Raw genomic sequence first — 17,555 nt, 5'->3', positions numbered from 1 at the left:
CAGGTTGGAGCGTGCATCGCATGAGGATCGGTAAGCTGGTGGTTGGGGCCCCTGTTTGGCAAAATGGGCCACAGGGGTAGATGGAATTAGAATTGGCGGATTCGTGCCCTTGGGTCGGTGACCGCGGCCAAGGGTAAGGTGGTATGAAAATGGAGGGAAGAGTGAGGAGAATGGCTTGCCTTGTTGCCTTCTAGGATCCTATTAGTATTTCAAAGTTTGGAATGTTGTCATGTATTTTGATATGCTTTTGATATGTTTTCTGTGTTTTATTATTTGGTGAATTATGTAAATGTTTAATAAATTGGGCCGAGTAGGCCTCTTTATCCAAGTAGGTATTCCTGTGTCTTATTGGGGAAGGGTAGTTAGTAGGGAAGGTTTAGTGGATGACTGAAATTATCTTCCATCCTATTAAGTCATGAAAACGTGTCGAAATCTGAGTCTCATTTCCTTCTGGGATCCGTGTCCCCACCTACCCCTTGGTTGAACTTGATGAACTTATGTCTGTTTTCAACCGTATTAACTATGTAACTATGTAAGTTAGACGTCAGTGTAGCCAGAGACAGACCAAGTCCAGCTCTAGTATCTACTTGTCTGGTGAGAACCATAACGGAGACAGATTGAGAAATGGGGTCAATGGGTAGAAGTGGACGAATCAGACCTTCTTCTTTCTATACGTGATATTGGGCTCGTCTTCCTGCTAACACGAAATATAAAACTTTTCATGACTTATTTTTAATGAAATCAGAAGATCAGGCATTACCCGATCCCCAGAAAAAAAGACAAAAACGCAGGGGTCTGGAGGTGACATTTCTTCTAGGGGAGGCATACAAAGCCCTATCTATAGCAGTAACGTCCCCTTTCTGCTGGACAGCTGCTTACACCCGAACCCACACTCGCTGTCGTCTGTATGACATGGAAATGTGTTTTTGTTATAGTTGATTGACATTTGGTAACTTTTTGCTTCTTTGATGGTCAGTTCCTCTTCTTTTGGTCATTCTGATGTGTAGAAAACCCCCTGGATTTCACGATATAACTTTACCCTGACATGTTTTTCTGACGCCAGCTGTTATATGGAGGCTAATTATAGCGTCTCAGCGACGAGGAGGAAAGTCCTGTCATTGTTATTACCAGCTCGTACAGAGAATCAAAGATCAACGGAGAATAAGCTGAGGAGATCCCAGCCCCAGATCTAGGGGTAAGTGGTGAAACCACCAGCGGAGCCTCAGTCCTGTCTGCAGCCCTGGCTCTTGTCTGTCATTTCTTCCTCCTGTCTCTTATTTTCCTGGTATCAGTCTGTCTCTCAGACTTCCCCGTCATATATATCACCAGTGTCTAGGACTACACAGTGACAAGTAGCCCTGCAAGATGAACATAGTAAATGTTGCTACTTGCAGGTTGTCACCACATTTACTGTCATTAGGAACGATGTAGTAGTGACATTGCATGAGATCTATAGTCCCCATGTCTCTCTGTCTCATGAATATTATATATATATATATCTGTACATTCTCTTGATTAGATTTTTGGTGACTCCATGTGTTTCTTGTAGGTTCTCATCCAGCCATGACTCGTCCTCCGCTGCTCTTCTTCTGCTTCTGGCTGGCTTTCCTCATAACTGATCAGGTATGATAATAGTAATAGGATTTGTCAGACTTCTTTCATCACTAATGAGTATGATGGAGTCGTCTTCGTGAAAGGAGCCTATTGTTCTGTGTAATATTGGGCAGGACTCCGTTGTTGCATTAGGTGGTGGATTCACACAGACCTTTGTTACACGACAGTGAGATTTTGTTTTACCTTGTGTCCATCTTCTTCATAATCTTCCTATTTTGAAGCCTTCTTTGTCTCTAGAAATGAGCAAATCGATTCATACAAGTCGATTCGTCTCATCAACCGGAGTTCTACAACTATGAGGGGCTGGTTCCGCTGCTGGAGATGCTGTCCCCGCTGCTTGATTGACAGGGCCAAATATATATCGGCCGTCCCTGACCAGTGCTGATGCTCTGAGTAGAGGCGCAAGCACAGAGCCTCTTCTACTGGAGAGTGACCTACGCATGCGCCACTACAGTTATTGTAAATGACCACATTCCATGGTTGCATGGTGGATGTTTGCTGTGTAGAACAGCAGGCACCCATTGGCTGAAGCACCCTTGCAGCTCCAGAGTGGGCACTGCCTTGAAAGACCCAACATCCACCATGCATATACGGACGATATTGGAAAAGGGTTAAAAAGGTTTTCCAGGATTTAACTTTTTTACAGATGACCTATCCTCTTGATAGTTTATCAGTATCTGATCGGTGGGGGTCTGACACCCGGGACCCCCGCCAATCAGCTGTTTCAGAAGGCTCCTGTGAGCACTGCTGCTTTCTTGAAGCTTCCCAAGTACATAGTATGGCGGCCGTGCTTGGTATTGTTCACTTCAATGGGGCTGAGATGCTCCCAGGCCATGTGACTGATGAACGTGTCGTCACTCGCCCTAGAAAAAGGAGAGAAAAGGCTGCGACACTCACAGGAGGGCTACTGACTTGTCAAGCAGATGATCGGTGGGGGAAACGGGTGGATAGGTCATCAGTACGATAGGTCATCATTAAGAAAATCTCGGAAACCCATTTAAGGCCAAAATTGTCTGGTCATGGTTAAACACACTTACTACACACACAGACATATGTAACACATATACTCAGGTACACATGTGCCCTTTCACTACATCTAGACTGATTTCAGGTGGACTTCAGTCCCATCAGACATCTGAGTCTGGTGCACCGTCCATAGCCATGCCTCCCCTCATATCCATCGAGGCAGCCTGACTCCATCACAAAGATCCCTTTGTCTTTGCCAGTAACAGGGTTTGGTGACATTTCTGTATTGTTTACTGCAAAACGTCTGCAGATGCTTAAATGAAAACTGAATGTAGAAAATCTGATTGTCATTAGAGTTTCTGATTGCAGTCGAAGCTGTGTCCCAGGAGATCAGCCCCCTCTCTTCTCATTCCCACAAAGCTCTGTCTGACTGTTAGGCACTTGGCTGTAGCAGGAGCCCACCCCCATTGTTGTTTGCAATAGCAAACCAGAAAACAGTAATTACCGCCCCATGAATCAGACAAAAATTATCGCCTGTGTTCTCTGAAAGATTCCTACAAGGTGGCAGACTGAAAAATCTAAATCTATTATCCCAAATTAAAAAAAAGTCTTGGATTTCCTGTGATTCGATCTAAAAATGCATGCCTTGGGCTTGTGATTTGGTTTGCATTGCTGGGTTCTAAGAAGCACTTTGCTCCACTCTCCAGTATGTGCCATGCCAACTGCAGGTCTTCTGTAGGCAGAACATGGACCTAAAGAGGTCTATGTGGTCGGATGCATGCTGCACAAGCTACAGGCCTCAATAGCCTTATGGTCAAAGCATTCAGACAAAAGGAAGCAGGGAACAACAGGTATGGCACTATATGGGACTACTGAGACACTGTTTGGCACTACATGGCTACAGGGGGAGATATCTACTTGGTCCTAGTGCAAAATCTATCCACCAATGTCTGTCTTCTTATGCAGCCGAGGAGTCTTTGAGACCCATAAATTTCCAGGACCCCAATGTGACTGCTTTACCCCCTATAGTTATACACCAGGCTAGCACTGGGGGGTCACTGTGATGACTCTGTGATGAGGTTTTTATGATGGTGCTGTTGATGGACCCATTTTATGTCTTTTCCTGCCTTCTCAGGTCTTCTGCCTGCAAGTGCAGCTAAAAATGTATGTGGATTCATTGGACGATCAATACATTGGATGTCTATACAAAATGGAGTCCATAGCTCCAGAATTACTGAAGAAGGAACGAGAGTTGAGACCAGACCTGGACGTCGCTTGGAATACCTCATCTGCAGCATGGAATGAAAAGAAATCTTCTGTGGGACACGTTCCCGATGGTTTTAAGGATGAATATGGGGTTGCATTATTATTATATACCTATATGGATTTACAGTTGTACAAAGAATTAAACAGAGGTGTCCGGGAATATGGACAACGTCCCGACTCCTTCATGTTCCACTCATGGCATTTCTATGTTACCAGAGCTCTCAGTTTGCTTTATGCTGGCTGTGATGGGAATCCATGGTCTACATACAGAGGAACCAGTACGGTCCAGTTTGAGCCGCCATCTGACCCTCAAGCTACTATAAGACTTAGCCAGTTTTCTTCCAGCTCTGCTGATATCAAGCAGGCCCAGCAATTTGGCCAAGCATCATTCTTCAATATTACCACGTGTTTCGGGGCAGATATAGAAAAATTCTCACACTGCCCATCCCAGAAGGAGGTGCTCATACCTGTCGATGAAGTGTTTCATGTCACCAAGTACATTAAGAAGGGGAACAGGCTCATCCTCCAGACCACTAATAGGGACCACTAATAGGAGGTGCAGTTTTTACAACTGTGCCTACTTGAGGGGTAAGTCTCAGGGTATTTCTCTGTGGAGAGTGTCAGAACAGGTGTTGGGGGTCTTATAGGCCATTCAATGCTCCTTGGGAAAAGGGATATGCAGATTTGCTCTCTTCCAAAAAAGCTGACGGTAATGCTACCAATTAGAGGTAGCTAGCCTATAATCAATGGCCAACCCATTACACAAGTCTTGTAACATGGCTAAGGATAACGTGGCAGATGAAGGTAAGGAGGCACGATGCAAGAAGTATAATGTTTATGCGATACTGAGATCTCATGAGAAATGCGTCAGTTTACTATATCTGTTCTGGCAAGATTTCGGCACCTGGTTCATCTCAGCATCTGGATCACACAGAAGCTGCTATAACTGTAGTTATGCCCATTAGTGAGGTTTCAATATACAGTAATTAGCTTTGAAGCAAATCTCGATCTTAAATCATTTTGTCACAGATATATACAGCCACAACTAGAGGGAGCTCAGGAGATTACTACATACAGCTATATACAGCCACCACTAGAGGGAGCTCATGAGATTACTACATACAGATATATACAGCCATCACTAGAGGGAGCTCAGGAGATTACTGCATACAGATATATACATCCACTACTAGAGGGAGATCGGGAGATTACTACATACAGATATAGACAGCCACTACTAGAGGGAGATCGGGAGATTACTACATACAGATATATACAGCTCAGGAGATTACTACATACAGATATATACAGCCACCACTAGAGGGAGCACGGGAGATTACTACATACAGATATATACAGCCACCACTAGAGGGAGATCAGGAGATTACTACATACAGATATAGACAGCCACCACTAGAGGGAGATCAGGAGATTACTACATACAGATATATACAGCCATCACTAGAGGGAGCTCAGGAGATTACTGCATACAGATATATACAGCCACCACTAGAGGGAGCTCAGGAGATTACTACATACAGATATATACAGCCACCACTAGGGGGAGCTCAGGAGATTACTACATACAGATATATACAGCCACCACTAGAGGGAGCACGGGAGATTACTACATACAGATATATACAGCCACCACTAGAGGGAGCTCAGGATATTACTACATACAGATATATACAGCCACCACTAGAGGGAGCTCAGGAGATTACTACATACAGATATATACAGTCACCACTAGAGGTAGCTCAGGAGATTACTACATACAGATATATACAGCCACCACTAGAGGGAGCTCAGGAGATTACTACATACAGATATATACAGCCACCACTAGAGGGAGATCAGGAGATTACTGCATACAGATATATACAGCCACCACTAGAGGGAGCTCAGGAGATTACTACATACAGATATATACAGCTACCACTAGAGGGATCTCAGGAGATTACTACATACAGATATATACAGCCACCACTAGATGGAGCTCAGGAGATTACTACATACAGATATATACAGCCAACACTAGAGGGAGATCAGGAGATTACTACATACAGATATAATAGATTCAAAGACTCCAGCCAAACTTGTATAAAGTGCAATTTTGTTTTATTTAGCACACAATGGTGGTTGCTACGGCAAAGTAAGTGACGTTTCGGCACATCCGTGCCTTCATCAGACTGTAGCAAAAGAAGATAAAATAAACATACAGTAAATATATCAGGTATTTACATCAATATCCATGATAGCGACTGTATTCTATGCGTCTATGTGTTAAGTGGGTTTACAAACGCATCAATTTTGAGGTAAAAGTCTAGAGGTAGTAGTACTTTATGCAAATAACAGAATACAAAAAAGTATATTAAGATTTCTGTTGCTGAAGTTCAAGCCTGAAAAAAGGCCTGTGTTGGCAAGGACACAGCCAGTAGTAGTCGTCCTCTTAAAGAAAATGGCCATATCTGTGATAAGTTAAGTACAATATAAGAACAGAGTTAATGCTAATACTATAATGCAAGGCACCAGTTCTTGTCTATATATCACCAGAGAAGCAGGTTGAGACAATATGGTGATGCTCGGTTTCTGTCTCGGCCTATGCGTCTGCAGGTAAGTAGGGAAATAGTGGTCCAGATTCTCAGGAGTAACTTACCTAGTGCCGCTTGAAGTACCGAAGGTATCAGGTGTAGACGCAGTATGAGGGAAACATGCGGAAGTCCCGCTGAAGAGAAGAGGCGCCATGTCTGGGGTCACTAGTGTGGGGTTTTAAATACCCGCACGCCTTCCCGGCATTTCGCGCTTCCCGAACCGGAAGTGCGTCACTTGGAACGGACGCTTGCACTTTATGCAAGTTCGGCATCCGAACCCGACCCGAACTTTGTCCCGAACCCGAACCCCATTGAAGTCAATGGGGACCCAAACTTTTCGGCACTAAAAAGGCTGTAAAACAGCCCAGGAAAGAGCTAGAGGGCTGCAAAAGGCAGCAACATGTAGGTAAATCCCCTGCAAACAAATGTGGATAGGGAAATGAATTAAAATAAAAATAAAATAAATAAAAATTAACCAATAACAATTGGAGAGAGGTCCCATAGCAGAGAATCTGGCTTCACGTCACCCACCACTGGAACAGTCCATTGTCATATATTTAGGCCCAGCACCCAGGCAGAGGAGAGAGGTCCCGTAACAGAGAATCTGGGTTCATGTCAGCAGAGAATTAGTCTGCATGTCATAGCAGAGAATCAGGCTTCACGTCAGCCACCAATGCAACAGTCCATTGGCATATATTTAGGCCCAGCACCCAGGCAGAGGAGAGAGGTCCCGTAACAGACAATCAGGCTTCACGTCAGCCACCACGGCAACAGTCCATTGTCAGATATTTAGGCCCAGCACCCAGGCAGAGGAGAGAGGTCCCATAACAGAGAATCTGGCTTCATGTCAGCAGAGAATCAGTCTGCATGTCATAGCAGAGAATGAGGCTTCACGTCACCCAATATTGGAACAGTCCATTGGCATATATTTAGGCCCCGGCACCCAGACAGAGGAGATGTTCATTCAACTTTGGGTTGCCCAGCAATATAATGGTAAAATGAAAATAAAAATAGGATTGAATGAGGAAGTGCCCTGGAGTCCAATAATATATGGTTAAGGGGAGGTAGTTAATGTCTAATCTGGACAAGGGACGGACAGGTCCTGTGGGATCCATGCCTGGTTCATTTTTATGAACGTCAGCTTGTCCACATTGGCTGTAGACAGGCGGCTGCGTTTGTCTGTAATGACACCCCCTGCCGTGCTGAATACACGTTCAGACAAAACGCTGGCCGCCGGGCAGGCCAGCACCTCCAAGGCATAAAAGGCTAGCTCTGGCCACGTGGACAATTTAGAGACCCAGTAGTTGAATGGGGCCGAACCATCAGTCAGTACGTGGAGGGGTGTGCACACGTACTGTTCCACCATGTTAGTGAAATGTTGCCTCCTGCTAACACGTTGCGTATCAGGTGGTGGTGCAGTTAGCTGTGGCGTGTTGACAAAAGTTTTCCACATCTCTGCCATGCTAACCCTGCCCTCAGAAGAGCTGGCCGTGACACAGCTGCCTTGGCGACCTCTTGCTCCTCCTCTGCCTAGGCCTTGGGCTTCCACTTGTTCCCCTGTGACATTTAGGAATGCTCTCAGTAGCGCGTCTACCAACGTGCGCTTGTACTCGCGCATCTTCCTATCACGCTCCAGTGCAGGAAGTAAGGTGGGCACATTGTCTTTGTAGCGTGGATCCAGCAGGGTGGCAACCCAGTAGTCCGCACACATTAAAATGTGGGCAACTCTGCTGTCGTTGCGCAGGCACTGCAGCATGTAGTCGCTCATGTGTGCCAGGCAGCTCAGAGGTAAGGACAAGCTGTCCTCTGTGGGAGGCGTATCGTCATCGTCCTGCGTTTCCCCCCAGCCAAGCACCAGTGATGGGCCGGAGCTGCGTTGGGTGCCACCCCGCTGTGACCATGCTTCATCCTCATCCTCCTCCTCATCCTCCTCCTCCTCGTCCTCCTCGTCCTCCAGTAGTGGGCCCTGGCTGGCCACATTTGTACCTGGCCTCTGCTGTTGCCAAAAACCTCCCTCTGAGTCACTTCGAAGAGACTGGCCTGAAAGTGCTAAAAATGACCCCTCTTCCTCCTCCTCCTCCTCCTCCTCCTCCTCCTGGGCCACCTCCTCTTCCATCATCGCCCTAAGTGTTTTCTCAAAGAGACATAGAAGTGGTATTGTAACGCTGATAACGGCGTCATCGCCACTGGCCATGTTGGTGGAGTACTCGAAACAGCGCAACAGGGCACACAGGTCTCGCATGGAGGCCCAGTCATTGGTGGTGAAGTGGTGCTGTTCCGTAGTGCGACTGACCCGTGCGTGCTGCAGCTGAAACTCCACTATGGCCTGCTGCTGCTCGCACAGTCTTGCCAGCATGTGCAAGGTGGAGTTCCACCTGGTGGGCACGTCGCATATGAGGCGGTGAGCGGGAAGGCCGAAGTTACGCTGTAGCGCAGACAGGCGAGCAGCGGCAGGATGTGAACGCCGGAAGCTCGAACAGACGGCCCGCACTTTATGCAGCAGCTCTGACATGTCGGGGTAGTTGTGAATGAACTTCTGCACCACCAAATTCAGCACATGCGCCAAGCAAGAATTTTTGGGATTTGTTTTGCTCTTTTTTTGCAACCTGCTGTTAGTTTTGTATTTTTGCAAATTTTATCTCCATTTAATAGATTTTATTAAGCCCTTTGTAATCTTCAAACACTACAGCTGACCCCTCAGATTTGTATTTTTTAATGCCTTTTTTGTCTTTTATTGCCCTTTTTACAGTACGTATCTATAAGCCATGGGGGGGAGGGGGGGGGTTAATTTTAGCCGTTTATACTTGTTAACTAAAGTAATACATGTTTTAGTGCAATTATTCAATGTGGATTTAAAGCTCTCCATTTATCCTCAGTATTATTATGTGACAGTAGCTGCTCTCATTCCATGCCCTGAAATGCTGCCCTAAACCCCGGGAAATTAGCCTTTTTAAAATTCAGTGTCTTTGCTCTGGCTGACAGAGTTTGCTTCTTATACTGTAGGTGAGACAAACAAAAATGACCCAGGGTATCCCCAAGGCGGGTAAGAGACAGTGCCCACCCTGAATAGCCGCAGGGGATACACCTAAAGTGATAACCTAAAAGTTCCCGAGTGGAATAACAGAAACAAATGAAAAGAGAGCTCATATTACCAAAAATATATACATTTTATTACAATAAATTAAAAATAACAGAAAAAAGAAAGGAGTAAATTAGTACATAAGATGCCGTAAAGCAAGGTGATGGGAGCGGAGAAAAAACAGCACCACCCTGGGAGGAAGGAGCACACGGTTATAACAAATAGAAAGATGTAATATACCTGATATCTAACATGGGAGTAAGCGATCTTGGGTACAGTGCCCAACCCATGCAAAAAGTGAATGGAGAAATAGGTAAAGGTAAAGCACGGCCAGCTCATGCACCCCCACTGGAAGTAGATACAAACGTATAAGGATGGAGATGTGTACATAAAGGGCAAAGTGCCGGTGGACAACAATTGACCACACAATCAGCGGGGGGCAATGGGAGACCAGAGCTTACCTGAATAAACCGTGTGCAGAGAAACCCAGGGTGGCGCTACCCCAACGCGCGTTTCGGCGAGCCTTGCTTTACGGCATCTTATGTACTAATTTACTCCTTTCTTTTTTCTGTTATTTTTAATTTATTGTAATAAAATTTATATATTTTTGGTAATATGAGCTCTCTTTTCATTTGTTTCTGTTATACTGTAGGTGGTATATAATTATATTGTGGTCACAAATGTAAGATTATGCACATGGGAAGGAATAATGCAAGTCACCCATACATACTAAATGGTAAAACACTGGGTAACACTGACATGGAAAAGGATCTAGGAATTTTAATAAAGAGCAAACTAAGCAGCAAAGACCAGTGTCAGGCAGCTGCTGCCAAGGGCAATAAGATAATGGGTTGCATCAGAAGGGGCATAGATTCCCGTGATAAGAACATAGTCCTACCACTTTACAAATCACTGGTCAGACCACACATAAAGTACTGTGTACAGTTCTGGGCTCCTGTGAACAAGGCAGACATAGCAGAGCTGGAGAGGGTCCAGAAAAGGGCAACTAAAGTAATAACTGGAATGGGGCAACTACAGTACCCTGAAAGATTATCAAAATTAGGGTTATTCCCTTTAGAAAAAAGATGACTGAGGGAAGAACTAATAACTATGTATAAATATATCAGGGGTCAGTACAGAGATCACTCCCATCATCTATTTATCCCCAGGACTGTGACTGTGACGAGGGGACATCCTCTGCGTCTGGAGGAAAGAAGGTTTGTACACAAACATAGCAGAGGACTCTTTACGGTAAGAGCGGTGAGACTATGGAGCTCTCTGCCTGAGGAGGTGGTGATGGTGAGTACAATAAAGGAGTTCAGGAGGGGTCTGGATGTATTTCTGGAGTGTAATAATATTACAGCCTATAGCTACTAGAGAGGGGTCGTTGATCCAGGGAGTTATTCTGATTGCCTGATTGGAGTCGGGAAGGAATTTTCCCCCCCTTAAGTGGGGAAAATTGTCTTGTACCTCACAGTTTTTTTTTTGCCTTCCTCTGGATCAACTTCCAGGATAACAGGCCGAACTGGATGGACAGATGTAATATGTTACTATTACCTAGTGTTTCTCGAACAGTAATAATTCCAACAAGCTCTGCATCATTAGAAATTACCAGATCCAACAGAGCATCACCCCTAGCGGGAGTTTCTACAAACTGGCCCATAAAGTGGTCCTGCAGCAAGTTGAGGAATTTTCTCCCCTTTGCGGTTGAGGCAGAATCATGACCCCAGTCAATGTCTGGGAAGTTAAAATCTCCCATTATGACTTCAAGGCACGGACACACTGCACAGGACACACACTTATAGTAGCATTGTCCATGGAGCACATGTTTAAATGGGGATGAACAGTAAAGAAGGAAAACCTGCCTGGACTTACATCAGCTCAATCATATTACGGTCTGTGATCCCCCTTCCTTTGATTCCTGACTTGTTTAATCAGATAATTGGCGCCAAAGTGTTCTCCAAATTGGACCTTAGGGGGTATATAATCTGGTCAGGATCAAGGAAGGGGATGAATAGAAGACTGTGTTTACTACCCCAGAAGGTCATTTTGAGAGTCTGGTCATGCTGTTTGGATTAACTAATGCTCCCGCGGTTTTTCATTATTTGGTGGGGAGGTTTGTTGTGGTGTATCTAGATAACATACTCATTTATTCTCCAGACATGGAGACTCATCAGGATCACGTGAGACAGGTGTTACAGATCCTAAGAGAGAATAAATTGTATGCTAAGATGGAGAAATGGATCCAGAGAAGGTTCGTGCTGTGTTGGACTGGGATCGACCCGAAAATCTGAAAGGGCTCATGCAATTTTTGGGATTCACCAACTACTACCGTAAATTTATTTTGAGCTACTCAACTGTGGTCAAACCTTTAATGGGCATGATTGAGAAAGGTTCAGATGCCTCAATCTGGTGTGATGCGGCATTACAAGACTTTTCTGCGTGAAGGAATCTTTTTCTTCTTCTCCTATACTGGTGAAACCTGATGTGTCACAACCATTCATTGTGAAAGTTGACGCATCCGAGGTAGTGGTAGGAGCAGTTTTGTCGCAGGGTCCTTCACCTTGTAAATGGCTCCCATGTGCTTTCTCCTCTAAGAAAATCTCGGCTGCAGAAAGGAATTATGATGTGGGGAATAGAGAGTTGCTGGCCATTAAGTTAGCTTTTGAGGAATAGCGTCATTGGTTGGAAGGAGCCATTCATCCTATTACTGTGCTTACTGACCACAAAAATTGGGCTTATCTGGAGTCGGCTAAACCACTGAACCCAAGGCAGGCCAGATGGTCATTGTTTTTCACCAGATTTAATTTCATCGTCACCTATCACCCTGGGGTTAAGAACATCAAGGCGGATGCTTTCTCACATAGCTTCTCTGGGGGTGGGGGGGGGGGTGATTCGGAAGATCCTGGTCCGATATTGTCTAAAGGAGTAGTTATATCTGCCCTATATCCCGACCTTGAGGCAGAGGTGTTGGAGGCCCAGGGAGATGCACCAGGTTCTTGTCCTCTGGGGAAGTTGTTTGTTCCTTCTGATTTACGTCACAAGGTGTTCGAAGAACATCACTGTACGGTTCTCACAGGAGCAGATCCATTGTCGATCTTATCTCTCGTAGATTCTGGTGGCCCAGGTTGCGTAAGAGTGTTGAGGACTATGTGTCTGCTTGCAGTACTTGTGCACGTGCTAAGGTGACACATACTCGGCCTTCCGGATATTTACTACCATTGCCCATCCTGTCCAGACCTTGGACTCATTTGTAGTGTTGTGCACGAATATTCGAAAAGCTAATTTGTATACCGAATATCATCACTTCGATAATTCGTGAATATTTAGAATATAGTGCTATATATTCGTAATGACGAATATTCTATTATTATTTTTTTTAACACAGTACAAATCAGGTGATCATCCCTCCCTTCTTCTAGCTTGTGGGCCAATGAAAAGGCTTTGTGACAGCTTAGCAACATTCCTAGCAACCAATCGAAAATTTGCCTACCCCTTACTACAGTGCCTTGCAAAAGTATTCACCTTCCTTGACTTTTTTTGTATTTTGTTACATTACAGCCTTAAGTTCAATGTTTTGTTAATCAAAATTGTATGTGATGGATCAGAACACAATAGTCTAAGTCGGTGAAGTGAAATGAGAAAAATATATAAATAAAATTATTGTTTAGAAATAGAAAACAGAAAATTGCCATGTGCGTATGTATTCACCCTCTTTGTTAGGAAGCCCATAAAAAGCTCTGGAGCAACCAATTACCTTCAGAAGTCACATCATTAGTGAAATAATGCCACCTGTGTGCAATCAAAGTGTCACATGATGTGTCATTACATATACACACCTTTTTTTAAAGACCCCAGAGGCTGCAACACCTAAACAAGATGCATCACTAACCAAACACTGCCATGAAGACCTAGGAACTCTCCAAACAAGTAAGGGACAATGTTGTTGAGAAATACAACTCAGGGTTAGGTTATAAAAAAATATTCAAATCTTTGATGATCCCCAGGAGCACCATCAAATCTATCATAACCAAATGGAAAGAACAAGGCACAACAGCAAACCTGCCAAGAGATGGCCACCCACAAAAACTCATGGACCGGGCAAGGAGGGCATTAATCAGAGAGGCAGCACAGAGACCTAAGGTAACCCTGGAGGAGCTGCAGAGTTCCACAGCAGAGACTGGAGTATATGTACATAGGACGACAATAAGACGTACGCTCCATAGAGTTGGGCTTTATGGCAGAGTGGCCAGAAGAAAGTCATTGCTTTCAGCAAAAAAAAAAAAAAATAGGCACTTTGTGAGTTAGCGAAAAGGTGTGTGGGAGACTCCCAAAATGTATGGAGGAAGGTGCTATTGTCTGATGAGACTAAAATTAAACTTTTCGGCCATCAAAGAAAACTACAGGTGGGACGAATCCAATATTTTTCAAATCCGAAAAGGTTCTCGAATATATTCAATCTTTCAAATCTTGAATCCTACAAATCCTGTACATAAGAATTGTGTAAACAGTGTAAGTAACAAAATAAGCCAAACACTTATGGGGAAGATCTGTGGGTGGAACTGTTATGGGGGGATCTGTGGGTGGCGCTGTTATGAGGGATCTGTGGATGGCACTGTTATGGGGGATCTGTGGATGGCACTGTTATGGGGGATCTGTGGATGGCACTGTTATGGGGGAATCTGTGGATGACACTGTTATGGGGGATCTGGGGATGGCACTGTTATGAGGATCTCTGGATGGTACTGTGATGGGGGATCTATGTGCCATCCGCTGATCACCCCCATAACAGTGTCCCTGCAGTGTGAATGACCCCCAATACAGGGGCTGGAGGTCGGCATCTGGATTAGGAATGACAGTGGGGACCAGTGCAGTCTCTGTATTTTATTGCACCGGCCCCACTCACTGTTGTATAATCTTATCTAACCTGTACGTATTGTTAAGAATATAATAATCATGTGCAATCCATCTGTTTTGCTTATAACATTAAGTCCCATAGCAGAGAGGAGGGAGGAGGCAGGCCGGGAGGACGGGCGGGCGGCGCGTCACTCACTACATCACGCGCCCGCGCCTCCTGCTTCATTCATAAAGTGGGCGGTGCAGGTGCATGACGACGTAGTGAGTGACGCGCCGCCCGCCCGCCCTACCGGCCTGCCTCCTCCCTCCTCCCTCCTCTCTGCTATGGAACTTAATGCTGTAAGTAATACAGATGGATTACACGTGATTATTATATCTTAACAATGCGTACAGGTTAGATAAGATTATACATCAGTTAGCAGGGATTCATCGGATTCGAATCTACTAAATTAGGTCTGGATTCGAGTTTACGAATCCCGCAAATCCAACATGATTCGAGGGATTTGTGGATTCGACGGATTCTTCGCCCCACCTCTAAAGAAAAGCTATGTCTGGCACATCACCCAAAGAACACCATCTCTGCAGTGAGACATGGTGGGGGCATCATCATGCTGGGGGGATTGGACTGGGAAACCGGTCAGAGTTGAGGAAAAGATGGATGGTGCTAAATACAGGGATATTCTTGAACAGAACCTGCCTCACTCTGTGCATGATCTGAGGCTAGGACGGAGGCTCACCTTCGAGCAGGACAATGACCCCAAACACATGGTTAAAGCAACACTTGAGTGGTTTAAGGGGAAACCTGTAAATGTGTTGGAATGGCCGAGTCACAGCCCAGATCTCAGTCCAATAGAAGATCTGTGGTCAGACGTAAAGATCGCTGTTCACAAGCGCAAACATCCGACCTGAAGGAGCCTGAGCAGTTCTGCAAGGAGGAATGGGCGAAAATCCCAGTGGTAAGATGAGGCAAGCTCATTAGACTTATCCAAAGCGACTTGGAGCTGTGATTGCCGCAAAAGGTGGCTCTACTAAGTATTGACTTTAGGGGGTGAATAGTTCTGCACATTGACCTTTTCTGTTATTTTGTCCTATTTGTTTGTTCTTCAAAGTTGTCGGCATGTTCTGTAATTACATGATGCAAATCCTCAAACAATCCATGTTAGTTCCAGGTTGTGAGGCACCAAAATACGAAAAAAGTCAAGGGGGTGAATACTTTTGCAAGGCACTGTATATAAGAACCTCCCCAGCAGCTATTTTCTAAAGTTTATTGCAGTTATGAAAGAGACAGCAGTGTCATTGCTTTGCTCTGTGATTTGTGTTATTACATTAGACAGTTATCTTATATATATAATTCAGATAGTTAGGGGGAGATAGTGCAGTTTAGATTGGTCTATGGTGTAGTTGATAGGTTCCAGTGCAGGGTGTTAGGCAGTGTGATAGGTTCTGCTGTCCATACATACATGCTACAGACATAGTGTTGTGATGTCACAAGTTGCACGTATTGCGAAAAAATATGTGCATCATTAATTGCCAAAAATTTGCAAGCGCAAATATATTGGAGCACTCTATCTGCATATAAAGCTATTGTAATGTTCTGCCGATCCAACCATTGTCTCCAGTCTCAGGAAACTTATACCAGCTTGAAAAATGTAGCATAAGTGACCCACGCCGATATTTTGTGTGCATGTGAGATTGTGAAACAGCTATTTCTGCATAATGTCTGTACTTAAACTGTCATTTGGCATTCCGGGCACTAGAGGCCACTGTTTTGCAGCTACAGCCAGCACACTCTGAGATTTGAATATGCAAAAAGGATGATGACTCATGCTGCTGCCTGTGAGTGAACCAGGAAGTGTGTTGATCTGACATGGTGGAAGGATTGTGCTGTGAGGGACTGAATCCGATTCCATACTGGCTTGCAGATGTCAGGCATTTAATGGAGACTCAGAAGAAGGAGAGTAGCTGTAATATCCTTTCTGTATCCAGCTCTTTTGAAAGAGAGGTTGTCCCAGGAAGACCAGTTCAGTGTGTGGACAGAAGGCCTCATCATCAAGCAAGGCCGCATGGTTGCTGAGAAGTTGGTGGCCATCTCTGGTAGGCTGTATCCTCGGGCCCAGAACGGATGCAGGTCCGTACACCTGGTTACTGATTGTAATATATTGTGTGGCGCCTGAAGTTACAGAGACTAGCCTAGGCCTCGCATTAGTTAGTCAGTTAGGATCATATTGCTTTGCTAGGCTGTACTGTACTGGACTGCAGCACAGTTATTGACTTGCTGGCTCTGCTGCGTTTGCCACCGGCTAGGGGTGTCCTCTGTAGCGGCACAGCACGACTTGCAGACTCTGCTGTGTCCCCCATCGGCTAGGCCTGTCCAGTGGGCAGGGACATTGACTGTGGGTTCGGGATATAGCATTTATATGCATGTTTGTATTGCTTTGGTGATGTTTGCATCTTTCTCTCAAAGGAACAAATGTACTTAGTGAACAACTCCAAGAATTTGCGAAAGAATATTTAAACTAGGAAGGGGGGGGGGCAAAAGAGTGAAAATAAAAGAGTCCAATTGCCCCCCCGAAACAATGCCAGAACAGGTCAGAAGCACAGAGGTTAAGAAATGATAAGCTCAGAGTCCTGTCTACAAATGCTCGCAGTTTAGGTAAAAAAATCAATGAACTTGGGTCAATAATGGCATCTGAGAATGTAGATTTAGTGGCTGTTACGGAGACATGGTTTAATGAAAGAAATGACTGGGACATAACCATATCAGGGTACTCTTTATACAGAAGAGACAGAGAAGGCAAGAAAGGAGGAGGAGTGGCCCTGTATGTGAAAGATAGCATTAAATCTAACCTAATACAAGTTGGTGAGGCCAACATAGAGTCAGTTTGGGTTACGTTGCAGTTTGCTAATCATGCAGTAACTCGTGTAGGTGTGATATATAGACCACCTGGTCAAGTTAAAGAACTAGATGATCTACTAGTTGAAGAAATAGCTAAAATGACAATGAAAGGAGAAGTTATCATTATGGGAGATTTCAATCTTCCAGATATAAACTGGAAAACCAAAATAGCAAGTTCTACCAGGAGTACAGATATTTAGAGTTGAGCGAACACCTGGATGTTCGGGTTCGAGAAGTTCGGCCGAACTTCCCGAAAATGTTCGGGTTCGGGATCCGAACCCGA

General features: G+C 44.8%; 1 protein-coding gene across 1 annotated transcript; it reads left to right on the top strand.

Moving 5' to 3' along the window:
• Positions 1-907: 907 nt before the first annotated feature.
• Positions 908-4,396, top strand: LOC122931323 (ecto-ADP-ribosyltransferase 5-like). The gene is made up of 4 exons (XM_044285388.1): positions 908-971; positions 1,064-1,195; positions 1,550-1,623; positions 3,716-4,396. Exons 3-4 carry the CDS (start codon positions 1,564-1,566, stop codon positions 4,394-4,396), a joined length of 741 nt encoding a protein of 246 aa, XP_044141323.1. The 5' UTR covers positions 908-971; positions 1,064-1,195; positions 1,550-1,563.
• Positions 4,397-17,555: the final 13,159 nt, after the last annotated feature.

Source organism: Bufo gargarizans, chromosome 3, assembly GCF_014858855.1.
Source record: "Bufo gargarizans isolate SCDJY-AF-19 chromosome 3, ASM1485885v1, whole genome shotgun sequence".
Lineage (NCBI taxonomy): Eukaryota > Metazoa > Chordata > Amphibia > Anura > Bufonidae > Bufo > Bufo gargarizans.
The sequence above is the reverse complement of the archived record's forward strand: the minus strand, read 5'-3'. Positions and strand labels throughout refer to the sequence as shown.

What these genes read in the sequence shown, in the direction of transcription:
- LOC122931323 (XM_044285388.1), top strand. Translation starts at nt 1,564, where the DNA reads ATGACTCGTCCTCCGCTGCTCTTCTTCTGCTTCTGGCTGGCTTTCCTC. An exon ending in CTTTCCTCATAACTGATCAG is followed by an intron (nt 1,624 to 3,715) that starts GTATGATAATAG and finishes CTGCCTTCTCAG; the next exon opens with GTCTTCTGCCTGCAAGTGCA.